At 48.0% G+C, this 25,238-nt stretch overlaps 1 protein-coding gene across 1 annotated transcript in view; it reads right to left on the reverse strand.

The window, feature by feature from the left end:
- The window catches only part of YWHAZ (tyrosine 3-monooxygenase/tryptophan 5-monooxygenase activation protein zeta), a 49,881-nt gene extending 24,994 nt beyond the window's left edge, over window positions 1–24,887 (reverse strand). Inside the window, exons 1-2 of the mRNA XM_063924209.1 lie at window positions 24,689–24,887; window positions 12,698–13,002 (exon numbers count right to left, since the gene is read on the reverse strand). Of these exons, the coding sequence (XP_063780279.1) occupies window positions 12,698–12,991 (294 nt within the window). The 5' untranslated portion in view covers window positions 12,992–13,002; window positions 24,689–24,887. The remainder of the gene's footprint in view (window positions 1–12,697; window positions 13,003–24,688) is intronic.
- Between the last annotated feature and the right edge of the window lie 351 nt (window positions 24,888–25,238).

Raw genomic sequence — 25,238 nt, forward strand, 5'->3', positions numbered from 1 at the left:
AATAGTCTGCTTTGAAGCAGGAGCACCCATCTTGTTTGGTGCATACAGGATAAATAGCGCGTCAGTCTTCCCGACTCCAGCCGTCCTGGAAACATAAATTTTCAAGGCCCTGACTACGTCCAGTAACTTGGAGTCCTCCAAGTCCCTAGTAGCCGCAGGCACCACGATAGGTTGGTTCAAGTGAAAAGCTGATACCACCTTAGGAAGAAACTGGGGACGAGTCCTCAATTCTGCCCTATCCATATGGAAAATCAAATAGGTGCTTTTACATGACAAAGCCGCCAATTCTGACACACGCCTTGCCGAAGCAAAGGCCAAAAGCATGACCACTTTCCACGTGAGATATTTTAAATCCACGGTTTTGAGTGGCTCAAACCAATGTGACTTTAGGAAACCCAACACCACGTTGAGGTCCCACGGTGCCACTGGAGGCACAAAAGGAGGCTGAATATGCAGCACTCCCTTGACAAATGTCTGAACTTCAGGCAGTGAAGCCAGTTCTTTTTGGAAGAAAATCGACAGAGCCGAAATCTGGACCTTAATGGAACCCAGTTTTAGGCCCATAGTCACCCCTGACTGTAGGAAGTGCAGAAATCGACCTAGCTGGAATTCCTCCGTTGGGGCCTTCCTGGCCTCACACCACGCAACATATTTTCGCCATATGCGGTGATAATGTTGTACGGTTACATCTTTTCTAGCTTTAATAAGCGTAGGAATGACTTCCTCCGGAATACCCTTTTCTTTTAGGATCCGGTGTTCAACCGCCATGCCGTTAAACGCAGCCGCGGTAAGTCTTGGAACAGACAGGGCCCCTGCAGCAGCAGGTCCTGTCTGAGCGGCAGAGGCCATGGGTCCTCTGAGATTAATTCTTGAAGTTCCGGGTACCAAGACCTTCTTGGCCAATCTGGAACAATGAGAATAGTTCTTACTCCTCTTTTCTTTATTATCTTCAGTACCTTGGGTATGAGAGGAAGAGGAGGGAACACATAAACCGACTGGTACACCCACGGTGTCACTAGAGCGTCCACAGCTATCGCCTGAGGGTCTCTTGACCTGGCTCAATATTTTTCTAGCTTTTTGTTTAAGCGGGACGCCATCATGTCCACCTGTGGCTTTTCCCAACGGTTTACAATCAGTTGGAAGACTTCTGGATGAAGTCCCCACTCTCCCGGGTGGAGGTCGTGCCTGCTGAGGAAGTCTGCTTCCCAGTTGTCCACTCCCGGAATGAACACTGCTGACAGTGCTAACACGTGATTTTCCGCCCATCGGAGAATCCTTGTGGCTTCTGCCATCGCCGTCCTGCTTCTTGTGCCGCCCTGTCGATTTACATGGGAGACTGCCGTGATGTTGTCTGACTGGATCAGAACCGGCTGGTTTTGAAGCAGGGGCTTTGCTTGACTTAGGGCATTGTAAATGGCCCTCAGTTCCAGAACATTTATGTGTAGGGAAGTCTCCTGACTTGACCAAAGTCCTTGGAAGTTTCTTCCCCGTGTGACTGCACCCCAGCCCCGAAGGCTGGCATCCGTGGTCACCAGGACCCAGTCCTGTATGCCGAATCTGCGGCCCTCTCTGAGATGAGCACTCTGCAGCCACCACAGCAGAGACACCCTGGTCCTTGGAGACAGGGTTATCAACCGATGCATTTGAAGATGCGATCCGGACCATTGGTCCAACAGGTCCCACTGAAAGGTTCTGGCATGGAACCTGCCGAATGGAATCACTTCGTAGGAAGCTACCATCTTTCCCAGGACTCGCGTGCAATGATGCACCGACACCTGTTTTGGTTTCAGGAGGCCTCTCACTAGAGATGACAGCTCCTTGGCTTTCTCCTCTGGGAGAAACACTTTTTTCTGGACTGTGTCCAGAATCATCCCCAGGAACAGTAGACGTGTCGCCGGAACCAGCTGAGACTTTGGAATATTCAGAATCCAACCGTGCTGGTGTAGCACCTCCTGAGATAATGCTACGCCGACCAACAACTGCTCTCTGGACCTCGCCCTTATCAGGAGATCGTCCAAGTATGGGATAATTATAACTCCCTTTTTTCGAAGGAGTATCATCATTTCGGCCATTACCTTGGTAAATACCCTCGGTGCCGTGGACAGGCCGAACGGCAACGTCTGGAATTGGTAATGACAGTCCTGTACCACAAATCTGAGGTACTCCTGGTGAGGATGGTAAATGGGGACATGCAGGTAAGCATCCTTGATGTCCAGAGATACCATGTAATCTCCCTCTTCCAGGCTTGCAATAACCGCCCTGAGCGATTCCATCTTGAACTTGAATTTTCTTAAATATGTGTTCAAGGATTTCAAATTTAAAATGGGTCTCACCAAACCGTCCGGTTTCGGTACCACAAACATTGTGGAATAGTAACCCCGTCCTTGTTGAAGTAGGGGCACCTTGACTATCACCTGCTGGGAATACAGCTTGTGAATTGCCTCTAACACAGCCTCCCTTTCTGAAGGAGTCGTTGGTAAGGCAGATTTGAGGAAACGGCGGGGGGGGGGGGGAGGGGGAGATGTCTCGAATTCCAGCCTGTACCCCTGAGATACCACTTGAAGGATCCAGGGATCTACCTGTGAGCGAGCCCACTGATTGCTGAAGTTTTTGAGACGGCCCCCCACCGTACCTGGCTCCGCCTGCTGAGCCCCAGCGTCATGCGGCGGACTTAGCAGAAGAAGCGGGGGAGGACTTTTGTTCCTGGGAAGTGGCTGTATGCTGCAGCTTTTTCCCCCTACCTCTGCCTCTGGGCAGAAAGGACGCGCCTCTACCCAGTCTGCTCTTTTGGGGGCGAAAGGACTGCACCTGATAATACGGTGCTCTCTTTGGTTTTGAGGGGACATGTGGCAAAAATGCTGACTTCCCAGCTGTTGCTGTGGACACCAAGTCTGAAAGACCATCCCCGAACAACTCCTCACCCTTATAAGGCAAAACTTCCATGTGCCTTTTAGAATCTGCATCACCTGTCCACTGCCGGGTCCATAACCCTCTCCTGGCACAAATGGACAGTGCACTTATTTTTGATGCCAGCCGGCAAATATCCCTCTGTGCATCTCTTATGTAAAAGACAGCGTCTTTAATATGCTCTACGTTTAGCAATATAGTGTCCCTGTCTAGGGTGTCAATGTTTTCTGACAGGGAGTCTGACCATGCAGCTGCAGCACTGCACATCCATGCTGAGGCAATAGCTGGTCTCAGTATAATACCAGTGTGTGTATATATAGCTTTCTGGAGAGCCTCCTGCTTTCCGTCAGCAGGTTCCTTTAGGGCGGCCGTATCCTGGGACGGCAGTGCCACCTTTTTTGATAAGCGCGTAAGTGCTTTATCCACCCTAGGGGGTGTTTCCCAACGTGACCTATCCTCTGGCGGGAAAGGGTACGCCATTAGTAATTTTTTTGAAATTACCAATTTTTTATCGGGGGAAGCCCACGCTAGTTCACACACTTCATTCAATTCTTCATAAGGGGGAAAAACTACTGGTAGTTTTTTCTCCCCAAACATAATACCCTTTTTTGTGGTACCTGGGGTCACCTCAGAAATGTGTAAAACATTTTTCATTGCCTCAATCATATAACGAGTGGCCCTATTGGCCATTACATTAGTCTCTTCGTCGTCGACACTGGTATCAGTATCCGTGTCGACATCTGTGTCTGCCATCTGAGGTAGCGGGCGTTTTAGAGCCCCTGATGACTTTTGAGACGTCTGGGCAGGCACGGGCTGAGAAGCTGGCTGCCCTGCATTTGGCATGTCGTCAAATTTTTTTATGTAAGGAGTCGACACTTTCGCGTAATTCCTTCCACAAGTCCATCCACTCCGGTCTCTGCCCCGCAGGGGGTGACAACACATTTATAGGCACCTGCTCCTCCTCCACATAAGTCTCCTCATCAAACATGTCGACACAGCCGTACCAACACACCGCACACACACACACACACACACACACACACACACACACACACACACAGGGAATGCTCTGACAGAAGACAGGACCCCACAAAGCCCTTTGGGGAGACAGAGAGAGTGAGTATGCCAGCACACACCAGAGCGCTATATAAATCAGGGATTAACTAAATTATATCCCCTTATAGCTGCTATATGTATATTGCGCCTAAATTTAGTGCCCCCCCTCTTTTTTACCCTTTTCTGTAGTGTAGACTGCAGGGGAGAGCCAGGGAGCTTCCTTCCAGCGGAGCTGTGAGGGAGAAATGGCGCCAGTGTGCTGAGGGAGATAGCTCCGCCCCTTTTTCGGCTGACTTTTCTCCCGCTTTTTTATGGATTCTGGCAGGGGTATTTATCACATATATAGCCTCTGGGGCTATATATTGTGATTTGCCAGCCAAGGTGTATTTATTGCTTCTCAGGGCCCCCCCAGCGCCCTGCACCCTCAGTGACCGGAGTGTGAAGTGTGTATGAGGAGCAATGGCGCACAGCTGCAGTGCTGTGCGCTACCTTGGTGAAGACTGATGTCTTCTGCCGCCGATTTTCCGGATTCTTCTTGCTTATGGCTCTGTAAGGGGGCCGGCGGCGCGGCTCCGGGACCGAACACCAATGGCCGGTTCCATGCGGTCGATCCCTCTGGAGCTAATGGTGTCCAGTAGCCTAAGAAGCCCAAGCTACCACCAGTTAGGTAGGTTCGCTTCTTCTCCCCTTAGTCCCTCGCTGCAGTGAGTCTGTTGCCAGCAGATCTCACTGTAAAATAAAAAACCTAAAAATAAGAATTTACTCACCGGTAATTCTATTTCTCGTAGTCCGTAGTGGATGCTGGGGACTCCGTCAGGACCATGGGGAATAGCGGCTCCGCAGGAGACAGGGCACAAAATTTAAAAGTTTGACCACTAGGTGGTGTGTACTGGCTCCTCCCCCTATGACCCTCCTCCAAGCCTCAGTTAGAATACTGTGCCCGGACGAGCGTACACAATAAAGAAGGATTTTGAATCCCGGGTAAGACTCATACCAGCCACACCAATCACACCGTACAACTTGTGATCTGAACCCAGTTAACAGTATGATAACGTAGGAGTCTCTGAAAAGACGGCTCACAACAATAAACAACCCGATTTTTTTGTAACAATAACTATGTACAAGTATTGCAGACAATCCGCACTTGGGATGGGCGCCCAGCATCCACTACGGACTACGAGAAATAGAATTACCGGTGAGTAAATTCTTATTTTCTCTGACGTCCTAGTGGATGCTGGGGACTCCGTCAGGACCATGGGGATTATACCAAAGCTCCCAAACGGGCGGGAGAGTGCGGATGACTCTGCAGCACCGAATGAGAGAACTCCAGGTCCTCCTTAGCCAGGGTATCAAATTTGCAGAATTTTACAAACGTGTTCTCCCCTGACCACGTAGCTGCTCGGCAGAGTTGTAATGCCGAGACCCCTCGGGCAGCCGCCCAAGATGAGCCCACCTTCCTTGTGGAGTGGGCATTGACAGATTTAGGCTGTGGCAGGCCTGCCACAGAATGTGCCAGTTGAATTGTGCTACAAATCCAACGAGCAATCGTCTGCTTAGAAGCAGGAGCACCCAGCTTGTTGGGTGCATACAGTATAAACAGAGAGTCAGATTTTCTGACTCCAGCCGTCCTTGAAATATATATTTTCAATGCTCTGACAACGTCCAGCAACTTGGAATCCTCCAAATCGCTAGTAGCCGCAGGCACCACAATAGGCTGGTTCAGGTGAAACGCTGATACCACCTTAGGCAGAAAATGAGATATGGGCTTTTATACGATAAAGCCGCCAATTCCGACACTCTCCTGGCTGAAGCCAGGGCCAGTAGCATGGTTACTTTCCATGTAAGATATTTCAAATCCACCGATTTGAGTGGCTCAAACCAATGGGATTTGAGAAAATCCAAAACTACATTGAGATCCCACGGTGCCACTGGGGGCACAACCGGGGGCTGTATATGTAGTACTCCTTTTACAAAAGTCTGGACTTCAGGAACTGAAGCCAATTCTTTCTGGAAGAAAATCGACAGGGCCGAAATTTGAACCTTAATGGACCCTAATTTGAGGCCCATAGACAGTCCTGTTTGCAGGAAATGTAGGAATCGACCCAGTTGAAATTCCTCTGTCGGGGCCTTCCTGGCCTCACACCATGCAACATATTTTCTCCAAATGCGGTGATAATGTTGTGCAGTCACCTCCTTCCTGGCTTTGACCAGGGTAGGGATGACCTCTTCCGGAATGCCTTTTTCCCTTAGGATTCGGCGTTCAACCGCCATGCCGTCAAACGCAGCCGCGGTAAGTCTTGGAATAGACACGGTCTCTGCTGAAGCAGATCCCTTCTTAGAGGTAGAGGCCACGGATCTTCCGTGAGCATCTCCTGAAGTTCCGGGTACCAAGTCCTTCTTGGCCAGTCCGGAGCCACTAGTATCGTTCTTACTCCCCTTTGCCGTATAATTCTCAGTACCTTGGGTATGAGAGGCAGAGGAGGGAACACATACACTGACTGGTACACCCATGGTGTTACCAGAGCGTCCACAGCTATTGCCTGAGGGTCTCTTGACCTGGCGCAATACCTGTCCAGTTTTTTGTTGAGGCGGGATGCCATCATGTCCACCATTGGTCTTTCCCAATGGACTACAATCATGTGGTGAACACTGCTGACAGTGCTATCACATGATTTTCCACCCAGCGAAGAATCCTTGCAGCTTCTGCCATTGCCCTCCTGCTTCTTGTGCCGCCCTGTCTGTTTACGTGGGCGACTGCCGTGATGTTGTCCGACTGGATCAACACCGGCTGACCCTGAAGCAGAGGTTTTGCCAGGCTTAGAGCATTGTAGATTGCTCTTAGTTCCAGTATATTTATGTGAAGAGACGTTTCCAGGCTTGACCACACGCCCTGGAAGTTTCTTCCTTGTGTGACCGCTCCCCAGCCTCTCAGGCTGGCATCCGTGGTCACTAGGACCCAGTTCTGTATGCCGAATCTGCGGCCCTCTAACAGATGAGCACTCTGCAACCACCATAGCAGAGAGACCCTTGTCCTTGTCGACAATTTTATCCGCTGATGCATCTGCAGATGCGATCCGGACCATTTGTCTAGCAGATCCCACTGAAAAATTCGTGCATGGAATCTGCCGAATGGAATCGCTTCGTAAGAAGCCACCATTTTTCCCAGGACTCTTGTGCATTGATGCACAGACACTGTCCCTGGTTTTAGGAGGTTCCTGACGAGTTCGGATAACTCCCTGGCTTTCTCCTCCGGAAGAAATATCCAGAATCATCCCTAGGAACAGCAGATGTGTCGTCGGGATCAGTTGGGATTTTGGAAAATTCAGAATCCACCCGTGCTGTTGGAGCACTACTTGAGTTAGTGCTACTCCGACCTCCAGCTGTTCTCTGGATCTTGCCCTTATCAGGAGATCGTCCAAGTAAGGGATAATTAAATACGCCTTTTCTTCGAAGAAGGATCATCATTTCGGCCATTACCTTGGTAAAGACCCTGGGTGCCGTGGACAATCCAAACGGCAGCGTCTGAAACTGATGACAGTTTTGTACCACGAACCTGAGGTACCCTTGGTGTGAAGGGCAAATTGGGACATGAAGGTAAGCATCCTTGATGTCTAAGGACACCATAAAATCCCCTTCTTCCAGATTCGCTATCACTGCTCTGAGTGACTCCATCTTGAACTTGAATTTTTGTATGTACAGGTTCAGAGATTTCAGATTTAGAATAGGTCTTACCGAGCCGTCCGGCTTCGGTACCACAATTAGCGTGGAGTAATACCCCTTTCCCTGTTGTAGAAGGGGTACCTTGATTATCACCTGCTGAGAATACAGCTTGTGAATGGCTTCCAATACCGTCGCCCTGTCTGAGGGAGACGTTGGCAAAGCAGATTTTAGGAACCGGCGAGGGGGAGACTTCTCGAATTCCAACCTGTAACCCTGAGATACTACCTGCAGGATCCAGGGGTCCACCTGCGAGTGAGCCCACTGTGCGCTGAAATTCTTGAGGCGACCCCCCACCGCCCCTGAGTCCGCTTGTAAGGTCCCAGCGTCATGCTGAGGCCTTTGCAGAAGCCGGGGAGGACTTCTGCTCCTGGGAAGGGGCTGCTTGCTGCAGTCTCTTACCCTTTCCTTTGCCTCGGGGCAAATATGAATGTCCTTTTGCTCGCTTGTTCTTATAGGAACGAAAGGACTGCGGCTGAAAAGACTGCGTCTTTTTCTGCTGGGAGGGGACTTGAGGTAAAAAGGTGGCCTTCCCGGCTGTTGCCGTGGCTACCAAATCCGATAGACCGACCCCAAATAATTCCTCCCCTTTATACGGCAATACTTCCATATGCCGTTTGGAATCCGCATCGCCTGACCACTGTCGTGTCCATAGACTTCTTCTGGCAGATATGGACATCGCACTTACTCTTGATGCCAGAGTGCAGATATCCCTCTGTGCATCTCGCATATAAAGGAATGCATCCTTTAATTGCTCTATAGTCAATAAAATACTGTCCCTATCCAGGGTATCAATATTTTCAGTCAGGGAATCCGACCAAGCCACCCCAGCACTGCACATCCAGGCTGAGGCGATTGCTGGTCGCAGTATAACACCAGTATGTGTGTATATACTTTTTAGAGTATTTTCCAGCCTCCTATCAGCTGGATCCTTGAGGGCGGCCGTATCAGGAGACGGTAACGCCACTTGTTTGGATAAACGTGTGAGCGCCTTGTCCACCCTAGGGGGTGTTTCCCAGCGCGCCCTAACCTCTGGCGGGAAAGGGTATAACGCCAATAACTTCTTTGAAATTAGCAGTTTTTTTTATCAGGGGTAACCCACGCTTCATCACACACGTCATTCAATTCCTCTGATTCAGGAAAAACTACAGGTAGTTTTTTCAGACCCCACATAATACCCCTTTTTGTGGTACTTGCAGTATCAGAGATATGCAAAACCTCCTTCATTGCCGTGATCATATAACGTGTGGCCCTACTGGAAAATACGTTCGTTTCTTCACCGTCGACACTAGATTCAGTGTCCGTGTCTGGGTCTGTGTCGACCGACTGAGGCAAAAGGCGTTTTACAGCCCCTGACGGTGTTTGAGACGCCTGTACAGGTACTAACTGGTTTGCCGGTCGTCTCATGTCGTCAACCGACTTTTGCAGCGTGCTGACATTATCACGTAATTCCATAAACAAAGCCATCCATTCCGGTGTCGACTCCCTAGGGGGTGACATCACCATTACCGGCAATTGCTCCGCCTCCACACCAACATCGTCCTCATACATGTCGACACACGTACCGACACACAGCAGACACACAGGGAATGCTCTGATAGAAGACAGGACCCCACTAGCCCTTTGGGGAGACAGAGGGAGAGTTTGCCAGCACACACCAAAGCGCTATAATTATATAGGAACAACCTTATATAAGTGTTGTTTCCTTATAGCTGCTTAAATATATATAATATCGCCAAACAATGCCCCCCCTCTCTGTTTTTTACCCTGTTTCTGTAGTGCAGTGCAGGGGAGAGCCTGGGAGCCTTCCTAGCAGCGGAGCTGTGTAGGAAAATGGCGCTGTGTGCTGAGGAGATAGGCCCCGCCCCCTATTCCGGCGGGCTCTTCTCCCGGTTTTTCTGAGACCTGGCAGGGGTGAAATACATCCATATAGCCTCATGGACTATATGTGATGTATTCTTTTTAGCCAGAAAGGTATTAACATTGCTGCCCAGGGCGCCCCCCCCAGCGCCCTGCACCCTCAGTGACCGCCGGTGTGAAGTGTGCCTGAGCGCAATGGCGCACAGCTGCAGTGCTGTGCGCTACCTCATGAAGACTGAAAAGCCTTCAGCCGCCGGTTTCTGGACCTCTTCTTACTTCGGCATCTGCAAGGGGGTCGGCGGCGCGGCTCCGGTGACCCATCCAGGCTGTACCTGTGATCGTCTCTCTGGAGCTAGTGTCCAGTAGCCTAAGAAGCAAATCCATCCTGCACGCAGGTGAGTTCACTTCTTCTCCCCTAGGTCCCTCGTTGCAGTGAGCCTGTTGCCAGCAGGACTCACTGAAAATAATAAAACTATCAAAACTTTTACTCTAAGCAGCTCTTTATGAGAGCCACCTAGATTGCACCCTGCTCGGACGGGCACAAAAACCTAACTGAGGCTTGGAGGAGGGTCATAGGGGGAGGAGCCAGTACACACCACCTAGTGGTCAAACTTTTAAATTTTGTGCCCTGTCTCCTGCGGAGCCGCTATTCCCCATGGTCCTGACGGAGTCCCCAGCATCCACTAGGACGTCAGAGAAATATACTCTCTCTCTAGGAGCTCAGGAGAGCCCCTAGTGTGCATCCAGCTCAGCCGGGCACAGGATTCTAACTGAGGTCTGGAGGAGGGTCATAGTGGGAGGAGCCAGTGCACACCAGGTAGTCCTAAATCTTTCTTAGCTGTGCCCAGTCTCCTGCGGAGCCGCTATTCCCCATGGTCCTTACGGAGTCCCCAGCATCCACTAGGACGTCAGAGAAATTATCCAATTACCAATTTCAGATCAACCCTCACTAATCCATTAATTGCCATTAGGGTTGCTCATCCACACATGTGAAACCATTCACTGAATACCGTAAGTGCTGTTCAATAGTGCAAGTCTGACTAGCCAGGCAGCAGGGAAACAGGAAGCACTTCCTCTGTCTACCTGTGGATAGTTATCTGTGTGACATGTAGTGACCCATTAATAAGGGGAACAGCAAATATTACCAACAGCGTTTTATTTCCAGGGATATGAAGCTCGCAGAAGGACTATGCCCACACTACTCTTTGCACTGTATGTGTAATCATATCAGCAGCCGTCAATGCCTTATTAGTGTTATCTGGTGCTTAGATCACAATAGGTGGAAACTATAAGCCAACACTGGTTCATTCACATGGAGGTTACTGGGCCAGTTCTAAAGGGGGGTTACTCACGGAGAGATCCATGTTTAAAATCTAAGCAATCCGACTAGATTGCTTAGATTTTAAGCACAGATCACTCGTGTGTAGCCCCCTACAGCGATAGCGATGCGCAGCCCCACTATCGCTGGTGCTAGATTGGCCTGCATGCAGGCCAATCTAGCACGTCGCTCATTTCACCCGCTGGGTGAAATGAGCGGCCCCCATCCTCCCCTGCATCTCTCCTGTTTATATTGGCCTTAACAGAGCATCTGCTGAATCCTCTCCACCAACAATATATACTGTAATCTGCATCTAATGGGAAGAGCAGCTACTGACGGAGGCGGCGAGTCACTGCATTTGCAAGAGCTGCAGAAAAGTTCTGCTCCTAAACATAATGGAGGGCAAGACAAGTACTAACATGGGCGACACATTCTATTCCTGACACTTCACTATTAACGGGAGTGGTATTGAAGGTCGACAAGTCAAAAGGTCGACATGAATTTCTTAATTTTTTTGGTGTTTTCGCCTTGCAGCGACCAAGACCCCAATTAGTGCACCGTGTCCTCTCACATGGCTCGCTTCGCTCTCCATGCTTCAGGCCAGGTGCCTCGCTCCCCTACCGCTGCGTTCGGCACAGGTTACCGTTCCCAATCATAGTCCATGTGGATCATAAAGTATGAAAAGTAAAAAAAAAAAAAAAAAAAAAAGTGACAAACTCATGTCGATATTTCGACCTAAGTTCTTGTCAACCTAGAGTCCGGATACCACTATTAACAAGGGACTGCTTCATTTGAATTTTTGCTACAGTCAAGTAAGCTTCTGCCATCTCGCATCTACTCCACTAAGGTCAAACATCGTGGCATGTGCCCATTTCTCACCAGCTGCAAGATACAAATCCCTGGTATAATATTTAAAGGCTGATCTAGTTGAAAAGGGAATGTGCCTCTTTTCCGCTCCGCCCCTCACTTTTGACTATGCACCAGAGCAGAGGTTCTCAAACTCGGTCATCGGGGGGCACACACAGTGCATGTTTTGCAGGTCTCCTCACAGAATCGCAAGTGAAATAATTAGCTCCACCTGTGGACCTTTTAAAATGTGTCAGTGAGTAATTAATACACCTGTGCACCTGCTGGGTTACCTGCAAAACATGCACTGTGTGCGCCCCCGAGGACCGAGTTCGAGAACCTCTGCACCAGAGTAAAGAAATAAATACAGCTTAAGTTCAGTCTCGTTAACACTGATGTAACAGACTGTAGATCCTAAGAGCAGTGTAGAAATAGTGGAAGGGTTAAATTGCCTTCCACTCAGCCACCACTATTACGTAAGAATTAAATTGTTATGCATGCCAGCTGCCAGTAGATGGCACCTGAGGGAGCAATTCAATTGTCGCTTCGCTCAACACAAACAGCCGCAGACATCAACATTTATGCTGTGGTTTAGAAGCCTCACCCAGGACCTTATAAAGGGATTAGCCGTTATACATGGCTAAACTCAATCTACTTGGGCGTGACAATTACTGGGCTCTCAGAACAATTTGTTTGCACCGTCAGGTGCCGATTAATTATAAACATCCCCAAAACAACTGCATTTCCCCCCTTACGGTTTGTGCAAACAATTAAAACTACTTTTCGTTCTGAAAAAGCATTAGACGTCAGCAAATAGCTGCGTGAACATTTTTTTATCCATATGATGTAATCGACCTTAAACCCCATAAAGCACGCATACTTCCAGCATGTAAATTATTGTTGTACTGCCCCCAGTGTTAGCATTCATAAAACAAGCACGCCACAGCTAGTTTACATGACAACGCAGGAGACCAGATGTAGAAATTCCCTCACCAGCACATCATTGCAGATCTCTCTCAGCTCCGTCTCAATCTTCTCCCGATATTCTCGAGCCATCTGCTGCTTTTTGTCACTTCCTTCTGTCTTTTGCTCAATACTAGAGATGACCCTCCAGGACGACCGGCGTGCACCCACAACATTTTTATAGGCCACTGACAGAAGGTTCCTCTCTTCGTTGGACAGTTCAGTTCCCTCTTCCGTCACCCGCTTCATGCAAGCTGCCATATCATCGTACCTCTCTGCCTGCTCGGCCAATTTGGCCTTCTGTACCACCTCTGTTTTATCCATGGCTAACGGTTCTGGAAAAAGAGAAACCACAAAACACACACATTAGTCTACTGAAACAGTTCTGGATAAGTAAACCTGTATATATAGTGGAAGTGGCCATTTTCTTGTCCAGTATCTAGGGGGAAGGGGGTGTTTAATAGGAGCATCGATGTACAACACGTTGAATTAAATTGGCCCCTGTCGCAGCCTAATGATACTCCCGGAGTTACCGTGAATGTGGCCTTTTGCTAGCACATTTAGGGTGCATGAACACGATAGCCACATTGCTCACTTCTACGAGCCAGATTCAAGTGCCACCTCGCCCTCCCGACTGCGTCCGCCAGCAGTATTTTAATGTTGCTGCCGACTGGCGCGACAAATTCATTCAGCTCGCTGCCCCCAGGGGTAGCGAGCCGAAATGCGCATAAAGCGACCCATTTGGGCACCCAAACTGGTCTTTTCACAATCACAGCTATTACTTTAGTCGGGTTTAGGTGCTTCGCGTGCCTAAATCTGACTGTAATGGGCGTGATCAGCGCAGAGGATGGAACGCAACTCCCAACTGAAGTCACTTCTGGAACTAAAACAGTAGAATGAACGTGAAGTTTATAATACTACTTGCAACCGAAACACACAGATTACTGGAGCACACCATGTCACACAGAGGTGCATGCTAGAAGCAATCAACTTTTCCAGCTCCAATAAAAAAAACACCAAAGAAGGCATGAAATCTACTAAAGCCTCTGCCATGACTGTAAAAATAGGACTGTAGCCCACAAAACATTTTCTTTGCCCATCACACGGGTCCTATAAGGAGTAATCTATCATATCTTAGTCATTTGCTAATGAAATGACATCATACACCTCCCCGCCCCATTGCTCTCACGATCACCACACTAGGTCAAGCCATTGTATAGAGAGAATTATCACACCTTAATAAAACAAACAGGAAATCTCTGGGAGGAGGGAAGGGGATTATGGGGTAAAGGAACTGGCATTTAGTGACTAGTAGACTCTGCAAGCACAGATACCAGGCAAAGTCATTTAACAAATATTTGTATACATTCAATACTTGATATTTGCTTTAGAATAATAATAATAATAATAATATATATATATATCCTTTTTAACTGGGCACAGAGCCTAAAGGACCAGATTGGAGTTTGTATTTAACCGCATGCTGGCCATACATTAGTACGACTCACTAGGTGCGAGTCGTAAGAAGATACCCCCCGCCAGCCGCCGGGCATGCGATAGATTGTGCGCTGCTATAGCACTGTATGATCTACCGTACCTTTGCAATTACCAGCAGCCGGGATCGACTGATCATATGTGGTACATTGGGGTCAATTCTATTCAGCGACAGTTGAATAGCGCCGGAAGTTAGCTTCCGGCACTATTCAATACAGTGCCAAGTGACACCAATTGTCGGGAATTCTTCTCTCACCCTCAGGGAATGAGAGAAGAAACCATACAAAAGTGCTGCTGCGAGGCCGATTCTGTCGGGAATCAGCATCGCGCCAGGGAGTTAAGTCGGAGAATGCCCGTTCTCCTGACAATTCAACCTGTTAAGTCGGAAGAGCCTTCGCCGACTTAACTGGAGCTGAACTGAATAGTGACGGGAGCTAACTCCCAGCGCTATTCAACTGTCGCTGAATAGAATTGACCCCCATGCATCGCATTCGCACCCAAAAACGTGCATGATGTGCATGCAACGGGTCGATATCGTGTATTCGTACACGATACCGACCATGGGGTGTATTCAATAATTGTCAGAAGCTGCTGTCTTGTCAGAAGACGGCAGCTTCCGACAGGTTTAGGTCGGATAGAGGTGCCGACCTATTCAATAGGGGGTGTTTTTTCCAACAAGTCGGGAATTCCCGACTTGTCGAAATGCACGTGGATTGGCGGCTTCAGCCGCCGATCCGCGTGTATTGTCGGAGGCTTAGCCAAACCAGACAGGTTTTAGCCCCATTTCCGACAATGTCAATCAGACTTTAAAAAAGGCAGATTGCCATTGTCGGGACTGGGCCAAACCTGTCGGGTTTGGCCAGGCATTGAATACTGACCTGTCGGGAATGGATCAGACAGGTATTGAATACACCCCCTAGTGCAGTGATGGCTAACCTTGACACTCCAGCTGTTGTTGAACTACACATCCCAGCATGCCCTGCATCAGTTTTAGCATGGCCAAATAAAACTGTAGCAGGGCATGCTGGGATATGTAGTTCAACAACAGCTGGCGTGTCAAGGTTAGCCATCACTGCCCTTCTGTATGGCCAGCATTAGATATAGGACGACCAGATTTATAGACATCTGAAATTGGTTAGATAGCTTCTGGCTTGTTGACTACCAGACACAATAACGATCTGATTAAATTTGATACAGGGGTGGTGCACCATTATGATGGCATTTGATTGCCGATAACAGCACCCATCATTCGTTACCCCTTACACCTCACACAATGGGGTCAATTCAATCAGGCCAGACAGTCACACTCACTAGCAAGTGCAACTAATATGCAAGACTTCTGGTAGAGCTAGACTGGCAGACTTCTGTTAGCATCATAGCGCTACATAGAAACATGCACATGCCAGGGGGGAAGTCAGGCTGCAACGACAACTCATCCCCACACATGTAACGGAATAGACCCCAATGGGGTCGATTCAATTCGGCAACTTATGAATAGCGCCGGGAATTAGCTCCCGACGCTATTCAATTCAGCTAAAGTTAAGTCGGCGAAAGCCCGCTCTCGCCGACTTAACAGGTAGTTTTGTCGGGAGAACGGGCATTCTCCGACTTAACTACCTGCGGCGACGCCGATTCCCGACAGAATCAGCCTCGCGCCGGCCGCACTTTTGTCTGTTTTCTTCTCTCACCCCCCGGGGATGAGAGAATTCCCGACAATTGCGGGTAACTAGCAGCTGAATTGAATAGCGTCGGGAGATAATTCCCGGCGCTATTCATAAGTTGCCGAATTGAATCGACCCCAATGTTGGTCTACCTTATATAAGGGGGATTTGTGCACTGAACATCGTGCCGTGACATGTGATGATCCAATTTAACTGAACCCAAGCAGTGCACAGCCTATATAAGGAGAATTCAACATAAGCCTCCAGCAGCTGTGGAACTACACATCCCAGAAGGCTCCAACACAGTTTTACTGTTAGGGCATGGTAAAACAATGTCAGGGCCTGCTGGGATGTGTAGTTCCAGTGTAACTAGCCACATGTTGAACACCCCTGGTCTATATGGTAAGTAAGCCTTACACAAAATTTGTTCCGCTTCTATCAGAGAAAACACCCACACCCCACTTGCAGGCAAGGACTATTTAATGATAAAGTTTTCAACAATCATAAAATTCCCGACAATTTAGTGGTGTTTTTTTGGGAAAAAATATCAACAAGTTAATTTGCTAATATGTATTCTCTTTAGTGTTCAGGCTAGGCTAAAACAGCCTGCTGTGCCGTCACAGCGTGAATAGATGCTGTGCGCATGGCATCTACTCAATTTAAGAGAACACTTGGGCGAAACCCAGCACCTCCCTCTGTAGGTACTGGACACACCCCTATAAGTGACGTCAAGGGAGCCAGAAGGCACCCAATAGTGGCAGGGCTGCACCCTCTCCACCTGGCCACGCCCCTTTTCCGGGCTCATTACCAGCCCCACGCCTATGCACCCGGCCCGCCCATAATCCTAGGTAAAACCAAACATTCACAGAATATGCAGCACATACACAAACTATAATAATCTTTAAATCAAGACACCTCTAAGGAGGTTTCTACTATTCACTTCACATTCCCCAACCGATAAGATGATTTGCCTATATATTATTTGTCCCTCTATTCCCTCACACTTGCAGACGTTTATATTTCTCTGCAGCATTAAGGCCTGAGGAAGAGACATCATTTTATTGTCAATATGAAGGGAGAGGGCCAACAGTCAAGACTAACCAATGGTGTATATCAGCTGAAATATCCAATGTTTTTAATGCAGCACCAAAAAGGCAGAACAGTTCATAATTTGAAACTCTTATTAGCCTTATAAAAATGTATTAAGTAACAGAGCATGCAACAATACAGGGAGCCATAAAACCCAGTGTCAATAGGAATGATGAGGACTGTGCACCAGAACTTGGAAATATAATTCAAAGTAGCTTTATCCACCGTCAGAAAACTAGTTACCCTACCAAACACTAGCAGTCAGGAATGTGTTCCTACGTTAAATGAGGACCGTGGAAGGTCAGAAGGATTAAATACACAAAAAAAAAAAAAAAAAAAAAATTGTCCCAGAACTGAACAATTTTTGCATCTAACTAAATGGTCACTATCTGACAGTATGACACGCACAGAAGGCCTACAGCAGACTGTCCATGAGGTATTACTGGGAACATAGGGGCAGATGTATTAACCTGGAGAAAGCATACGGAAGTGATAAACCAGTGATATGTGCAAGGCGATAAAGGCACCAGCCAATCAGACACTAACTGTTAATTTACATATTTGAGCTGATTGGCTGGTGCCTTTATCACCTTGCACATATCACTGGTTTATCACTTCCTTATGCCTTTTACAGGTTAATACATCTGCCCCAGTGTGCTGTTTGCTCTCGGTATACACCAGTGTAGCCAATATGGATCAATATAGTTGTGGCAGAGTCACACATTGTAAGTTGCACTACGCTAAGAATGTCTTGCCAATGGTATGTGCTACCACTTGCCTTGTAAATATGTTGCAACACGTCCCGAGTAGCGAATTGCAGCAAGTGAATAGTAGCTTGCATTCTTCTATCCAATATATGCTGCCCTCAAAAGATATTTAAAGATTTCATTAGCTATGCAAGGCATCTAACGTGTTCAATTGGCTGCCAAAATTATAACATTCGCAGACCTACACTTAAGGTCCATACACACGGGGCGTTTTTGGCCAGCGTGTATGAACAGCTATGGGCTGAAAAGCGCTCAGAGCATACACACTAAGCGTTTTTCCCCCCTGCCCAGCAATGTCAGCGGGGGTGAGCGGCTTTCCATAGCAGGACGCTATGGAAAGCCGCTCACCCCGCCGTTTATCTACTGGTAATACCAGTAGATGAACAGCGGCCACCAGCGATGAAGGGGGACCCCGCATCAGCCCTCACCGCTTGTCCATATACACTGGGCGGCTTTGAGCTGAAAGCAGCTCAACACACCAACACACCAAAAGTGACCTGCTTTCAGCTCAAAATCGCCCAGTGTGTATGGGCCTTTAAGCAGCTTTAGGGGGCAATCCAATTGTTTTTGTTGGCAGCTGTCAGTGCCGGCCACCCGATAAAGCAATTCAATTGTTGCTCCGTTCGGGAGCGAACAGCTGCCGATGCCGGCATTTCAGCTCGTACCGCCACGGAGGTGGGGAGCCGAGATGTGCGAAAACTCAGCCCAGAACTCAAGTAAAGTTTAGCTGTTTTACGCGAGTAAACCCAGCACTGCAGGGCGCTCTAAAAACCACCCATGTGAATATAATCCCCTTTAGTCGGGAGATCAGTTGCAAAAGAACAATTGAATCACCCACTATAGCGTCAACGCCACACAGCACTGTACAGAGTCCATTTTTCACAGCAGTCCATTGGATCTTTCAGTTAAGAAGGGCGGGGAATTCCAATTCCTGGTACTGCCAAAACGTGTGCACCTAAATGTCACATCGCATCCGCCAGCATCACATGCTTCCCCTCACACCCTGTAGCGCTACAATGGGCAGCACATAGCACACAACTAAATTCCCCCACACTGATAGGGCCCTTCATTAAACCAGAATTGCGAAGTAACAATACTAACCATTGCGCTACCACCACATGCAAATCCTAATTTGTATGGAGAAAAAATAAAATAAAAAAAGTGTCTTGTTACTTCATAGCACTGAACATTGCAATCTTCATACATTGGTTTTTTGTGGGTAGTAAATTTTTTTTCGCTCATCGATAAGCGATAGGCTCCTGAGCAATTAAATTCTTATGCCGACTGGGCACGACTGCATTGCTTATGGCACTTATTGTGCTCACAGGCGCCAGTTTTAGAAGCTGACAGCAGCTAAACCCTTGCCTAGTCCTTGTTAGAGCTCCCATACAGCAGACTTTTTTTGCAGATTTCTGCTCACCCCCTCAAGAGGCTGTGAGTGAGCGCCTGAACAATTGAATAAACCCCTGGGGGTCCGAAACCAAGCCAATATTTTGAGTGTGATGAGAGGGTGAAGCAAAAAGTGGGGCAAAGACATCCCTTCTACCCTTAGAAAGACTTCAGTTTGGGGGGGGGGGGGGGGGGGGAATTGTCATTTATGGGTCCTGGGGACAGTAGAACGTTTAATGATCACCACAGTTGAAACACCAGGTGTATAAGTTGACCGGCGGCACACATCGGCTAGCTACGGTAGTGCCGACTATTTAGTTTTCCCTTGAACATCTATCGGTTGTGAGGAAAACTTGTTATGCTAGAGGTTTCAAGGTGCACAATAGCCATCCCCCCCCAAAATAAGGTCTTTCCAAGAAGCTCTAGGTGGGCAACTACTTTTTGCCATTATGCTGAATGAGTAATTGCAATATTTAATGCTATGAACTAATGGAACCATTTGCCCAGAACTTTGATAAACAGCTATATTAGATCACTGTACTGCTACAAGGCACGTTTCTATTAATGCTGTATCAAACATCAGAGGTACTCAAACGCGGTCCTCAAGGCACCCCAGCGGTCCAGGTTTTAAGTTTACCCATGCTTGGCCACATGTGACTTAGTACCTCAGTCAAACTGATTTAACCATCTGTATGAATCCTTGAATATACCTAAAACCTGGACCGCTGGGGTTCCTTGAGGACCACGTTTGAGAACCCCTAAGCTAGTATACATATGGTCAAAATTCCAACTTGCTGCTTTCAGACTGACCCTTCAAATGTAACTGAAAAGAACCAGCATAAAATAATACAGAATAGATTAGGTTTAAAGGAAAATGAAGATAAAATACTAATGGAGATCGTTACTGAGGCAAAGCAGAAAATGATGTATGTTACTAGTTACATTAGTTAGCGGGTGTTGTAAACGCCACCTATCACCCCCAACATGTGTGCAATGTTCCAGCTGACCTTGTGTCAGTTCAGCCCCATGGACTATGTCCTGGCTTACATAAAACCCCACAGGAAAAGCATGAGCAGGACATGACATCAGAGTTGTACAATGACACACCTAAAGGATGATATACCAGGTCTCTCCGCAGACGCACAGGTTAGAATGACTCAGTACAATAGTATACTAAAGAATAAATCACATTCACAAGCTATGATTGGCCCAATTCACTGCAGAGGTCAAAATAGGCAGAAAAGCTGCTGACTTTACATCACTGTCATCTAAAATGATCAGTCTGAGGATTTGTATTCAAATTGTGTTTATTAAATAACAATTACACTACACATCCTGCAAGCGTTTCTCTGCCTTATTGGAAACAAGTTGTTTATTATGTGAAAACATTTACCTTTTAATTAAAATCAGATTGTAACATATCCTCTGTAACTGTAGTTTTACTGTAGAGATGTAGTTCAGTATTATATGAGGTATCTAGTGATCGTTTGCAAAACCAATAAACCCCAGAATAAATAAATAAACAAACACATAAGTCATGATGATAACAAATATGGGGGCAGATGTATTAACCTGTAGAAGGCATAAGGAAGTGATAAATGCAAGGTGATAAACACACCAGCCAATCATCTAACTGTCCATTTACATATTGGAGCAGATTGGCTGGTGCGGTTAGCACCTTACACTTATCACTGGTTTATCACTTCCTTATGCTTTCTCCAGGTTACTACATCTGCCCCATAGTTCAGTGTACACTTGACATAGGGGTCAATTCTATTCGGCAACTAAAGAATAGCGCCGGGAATTAGCTCCCGACGCTATTCAATTCTGCTACTAGTTGCCCGCAATTGTCAGGAATTCTTCTCTCATCCCCGGGGGATGAGAGAAGAAACCCGACAAAAGTGCTGCCTCGCGGCCGGCGCGAGGCTGATTCTGTCGGGAATCAGCCTCGCGCCGGGTAGTTAAGTCGGAGAATGCCCGTTCTCCCGACAAAACTACCTGTTAAGTCGGCGAGAACGGGACATCGCCGACTTAACTTTAGCTGAATTGAATAGCGTCGGGAGCTAATTCCCGGCGCTATTCTTTAGTTGCCGAATAGAATTGACCCCATAGTGGGTCAGATGTATTAAGCCCGGAGAAGTGATAAAGCAGTGATAATGCACCAGCCAATGAGCTTCTGTCTATTTACATATTGGAGCTAATTGGCTGGTGCGTTATCACATTCCATTTATCACTGCTTTATCACTTCTCCAGGATTAATACATCTGCCCCACTGTACCAATGCAGCTCTGTAGACAGGTAACCTAACACCTTCCCACTACATTGTGTCCTGACAGCATCTCACAGGTCAGAGCTAATACCTGCTGTAGGAGTGAAAAACTAAGCATCAGCATGTGGTTTAAAGTATAAATAACTCCAGCCGTCATGTATATTATTCCACTCAGCAATAAACAGAAGTCAATATATGTCTATGTGAAATAGCCTAAATGTATCAATCTAGAGCTGTTCAAATGCAAAGTATTGTCCAAATAAGATCATATTCCATACTGGTTCCAAGAGGGATTACATGTAAAATACAGCACCAAGTAACCCTTACATCTTGGAGAAACTGATAAATTCCTTTCTTGACATTCTACGTCAGGCCCTGCCAAACATTCAATAGAACATTCGTTTAAGGTGTCATGAGCGAATGATGTTCGCAAATGACAGCACCACTTCCACAGCCTGGCCAGGCTGAGGTGCCGGTAAAGGCAGTGAAGGGGTTAATTCCGGGGAAGCAGACAGCACTTGCCACAGGATAGGTCATTAATATTCTTCTGGCACATGCACTTTCCCCAAGCTGTGCGGCAATCCTATGCTAGCTCCAACAGGATAAAATGGATGATTTAGCTTACAATATAAGGGAGACAGAACCAGCCTCCTAGCAGGATAATAACCTGCATTCTAGATTATCGTGCTCTCCCTCTTCATGTGTATGGGAGACCGTGGGGATTCCCATTTCACAATCCAAGGAAAATACAGCCAAATCTCGTGTTAGGCATAATCCAGGTGTACATAAATGACCTGTATCCTAGTGACCAGAGGTCACAGGCTATAGCCGATCCACTACAGGGTCACCCAAGAAGCTGCATAGCTGCTAAAACCATAAGCATGCAAGCATCATATCCACCAGCCACAAGGTGTTATGCATGTATGGACAGGAACCAAGATGTATGAAGAAAAAAAGAAATCACCACACCCCGTGTGAGAAACCACGCTGTGATAATCAGTGGCATCTCCTTCAAAAGCCCAAGGGGGAAACAGGTTTGAATTTAATCGTACAGACACTGAAGGAATCCAAAACGTTGGGATTCAATATGTATTTATCTAGGGAGGGAAATAAATGAAAATAAAGATTTTTTTTTTGGACAACTGCAGAAAGCTAGATTCCATTAAGGGTTTGCTTTAATCCATGATTTTTAAACAATGCTGCAGGGGAAGGTAAAATGAGGTTTCTCACAGTCACCAAAGGAATTAAGGCAGCCAGTTACGATGGGGAGGGATAGTCTGTAAAACAAAAAAAAAAAATGCAGTCTGATAACGATCAGTAGGGGCCCCACCCTGATCTGCCTGTGTTACCTGTTTGTGAGGTGTCTGGCTACTTGCAGAAGAATTAGGGAGCTCAGCCTTATATAGGAGCCTTCACCTAGACACCCTAGTTTTATAGCAAAGGGAGGAGTCCCCTCTAATTGTATATGCCAGCCAATATGATCTCCAAGAAAGATTTATATGAGGATTAACTCCACCTATCATTGCTCTTGTAATCCATTTTTATTAGGGATCTTTCCATGTGGTTTGCACTGAGCATGGAATATTGAACGCTGGCTAGGACAACAATGGAAGAAGAATTCTTCCCCATTTTACAAGTTAGGCTTTGTAAAGCAGCTTTGTGCAAAACCACCTTCAACGCTCACATTACATAATGTAATCAAGGCTGAAGCTGCACTAACGTGTTACTTAAAATGTAACAGTAAAAAACCCAAAATAAAAAGCAATATCCTTACAAGAAGCCGCTAAAAGGTTTCACACATTTCATATCAAGGGGCTGCGGAAACGTTAGTTCAAACAAACACTACTCCCATCTGGAAATACTCAAAATGAACATTAACATCCTCTCAAAGGAAGCAAAGACTCATGGTGGACCCATCTTCCGGAAAGCCTCAGCATCACCCCACCCACTCAATATTAAAGACAGTGGCTGCAAGAGGGCTAGCCCATGAAATCCTTAAGCTTGCATAGGTAACGGTCAGACGCTGTCGCAAATCCAACCCTCACCAGAAGCTCCGGATGAACAAGAGACCTGTGAGGCATTACCCAGATGAACACCTCCCTTTCCCCAAGTATCTGGAATGTGTGGGGGAGGTGCGATCCAGCTATGCACAGGTCTAGAAAATGCCATTCTCCTCCGATCACTAAGGACATGGTCCCCATTTATAAAAGGAGGAGAAAAAAACCCAAGACACTGCAACACATTTTACCTTTAAGAAAAGACAAAACCAGCTCCCTTGCTAATAGCTAATGAATTAATAGCTAATGTATTAACAGCAGGGGCATTGTTCAGCTGCACAGCCAGATATGGATCATACTGGGAGATAGAACCATCATGTGAAAGGCCACAATATACAGCTATATCTGCATCTCAGGAGAGAGGGGTCACAGTGACCTTAATCCTGGTCATACAGCAAGGCCTGACACTGTCAAGGATAGGCATATATGCAATTCATTCCTGATGTGCTGCATCCTGATTCTATGCACAGTGTGACTGGTATAAAGGGGGGGCTCCTTTGTGCACCAAGCCTCCAAGGAACATGGCCACTGTCACCGGGTCTACTAGCCACCAGTGACCCAGCAGCAGCATAGAGAGGAGACACCTCCCTTCCTCCCCGTGTCCCCGGGGGAGGAGGAGGAGGCGGCCTCACCTGTGCTGCAATGTCTGCTGCATCAATGCAACATGATGGGGGAGGGGGGGCTGGATGCATGCTGATGCTGAACCCCCCCCCAGCTCCGGGCACATTACCGGATTACACCGAATAGCCGCGCTTGCCTGCGGATTACACGTGGTGCCAATGAATGGGAGCGGACGCGTATATCCTATACAGATGGGGTGAGAGGGGGGACATTGCTCAGATCGCACGTTAAGGCGGCATAGTAAATAGAGCGGGGCGATGAGCTCAGCCTGGCCACCATATATGGGGTGCTGGGGGAAGGAGGAGATGCTGGGAGAGGGAGGGTCCGCCTCCCTCTGCCAGAGAAAGGAGAAATACTGTGGACAATGGCTTCCTACAACCCACGGTTAAGGCAACCAGATGCAGAGGATGGATGGATGAGGAGGACTACAAGACCCAGGATACCATGCAAGAGGCTGGGTCGGTACTGCCATGAGCCGTGGTGCCACCCTTGCCGAGGAGTCCCAGGCTGCCGAGTAGGACAGGACGAGAGAGGGGGGTGATGATGCCGGATAGCGCGGCCCCAGCACCCTCCCCGCTCCACTGACAACGCTTCCTCTCCGCCATTGCCAGGGCACTGTCACCCCGCCCGCCCACCGCTGCCTGCCCGCCCGCCAGCCAGCGCCGCACTGGTACCTGTGTCGGAGAGGGGAGCACGGAGAGCTGCTGGCGGCTGAGTCGGTCCCCGGGCTTTGGGCGAGTGCGCGACGTCTCTGGCTTCTGCCGCTGGGAGAGTCCGGTCTCTCTTCCGAGCGCTCAAAGCTCTGCTCTAACCGATCCACGGGGTTTCCTCCAATCGGCGAGCAGGGGCCGGGGGAGTGACGTCAAGCGCTGCCATAGCAACCGCTGACTGGGTGGCATAATAACCGCCCGCCTCGCTCCCGCGCTCCCTCCCCCCTGAGAGAGGGCCGCGGGAGCGCGCGGAGGGTGGGGCGCTCGCGCCCGCGGCCCGGCCTGGCTGGTGGTGGGTATTGCTGTTGCAGACAGTAGTACAAGTCAGTCACTCACACTCTCTCACTCATGTCAGTCACACTCACTCGTGCTGCTGTCTCATCCTAAGCATGGCAGGCGGTGACAGGAGGTCTGAGTCTGACAGCCACACTACTGTCACAGCCTGGCTCCGGCTGATGGCTCGCCCCATGATGTAATAATAATTCATATAAGTATTTCCTGGAACTGGCTTTCC

The sequence above is a fragment of the Pseudophryne corroboree genome, chromosome 5 (genome assembly GCF_028390025.1).
Source record: "Pseudophryne corroboree isolate aPseCor3 chromosome 5, aPseCor3.hap2, whole genome shotgun sequence".
Lineage (NCBI taxonomy): Eukaryota > Metazoa > Chordata > Amphibia > Anura > Myobatrachidae > Pseudophryne > Pseudophryne corroboree.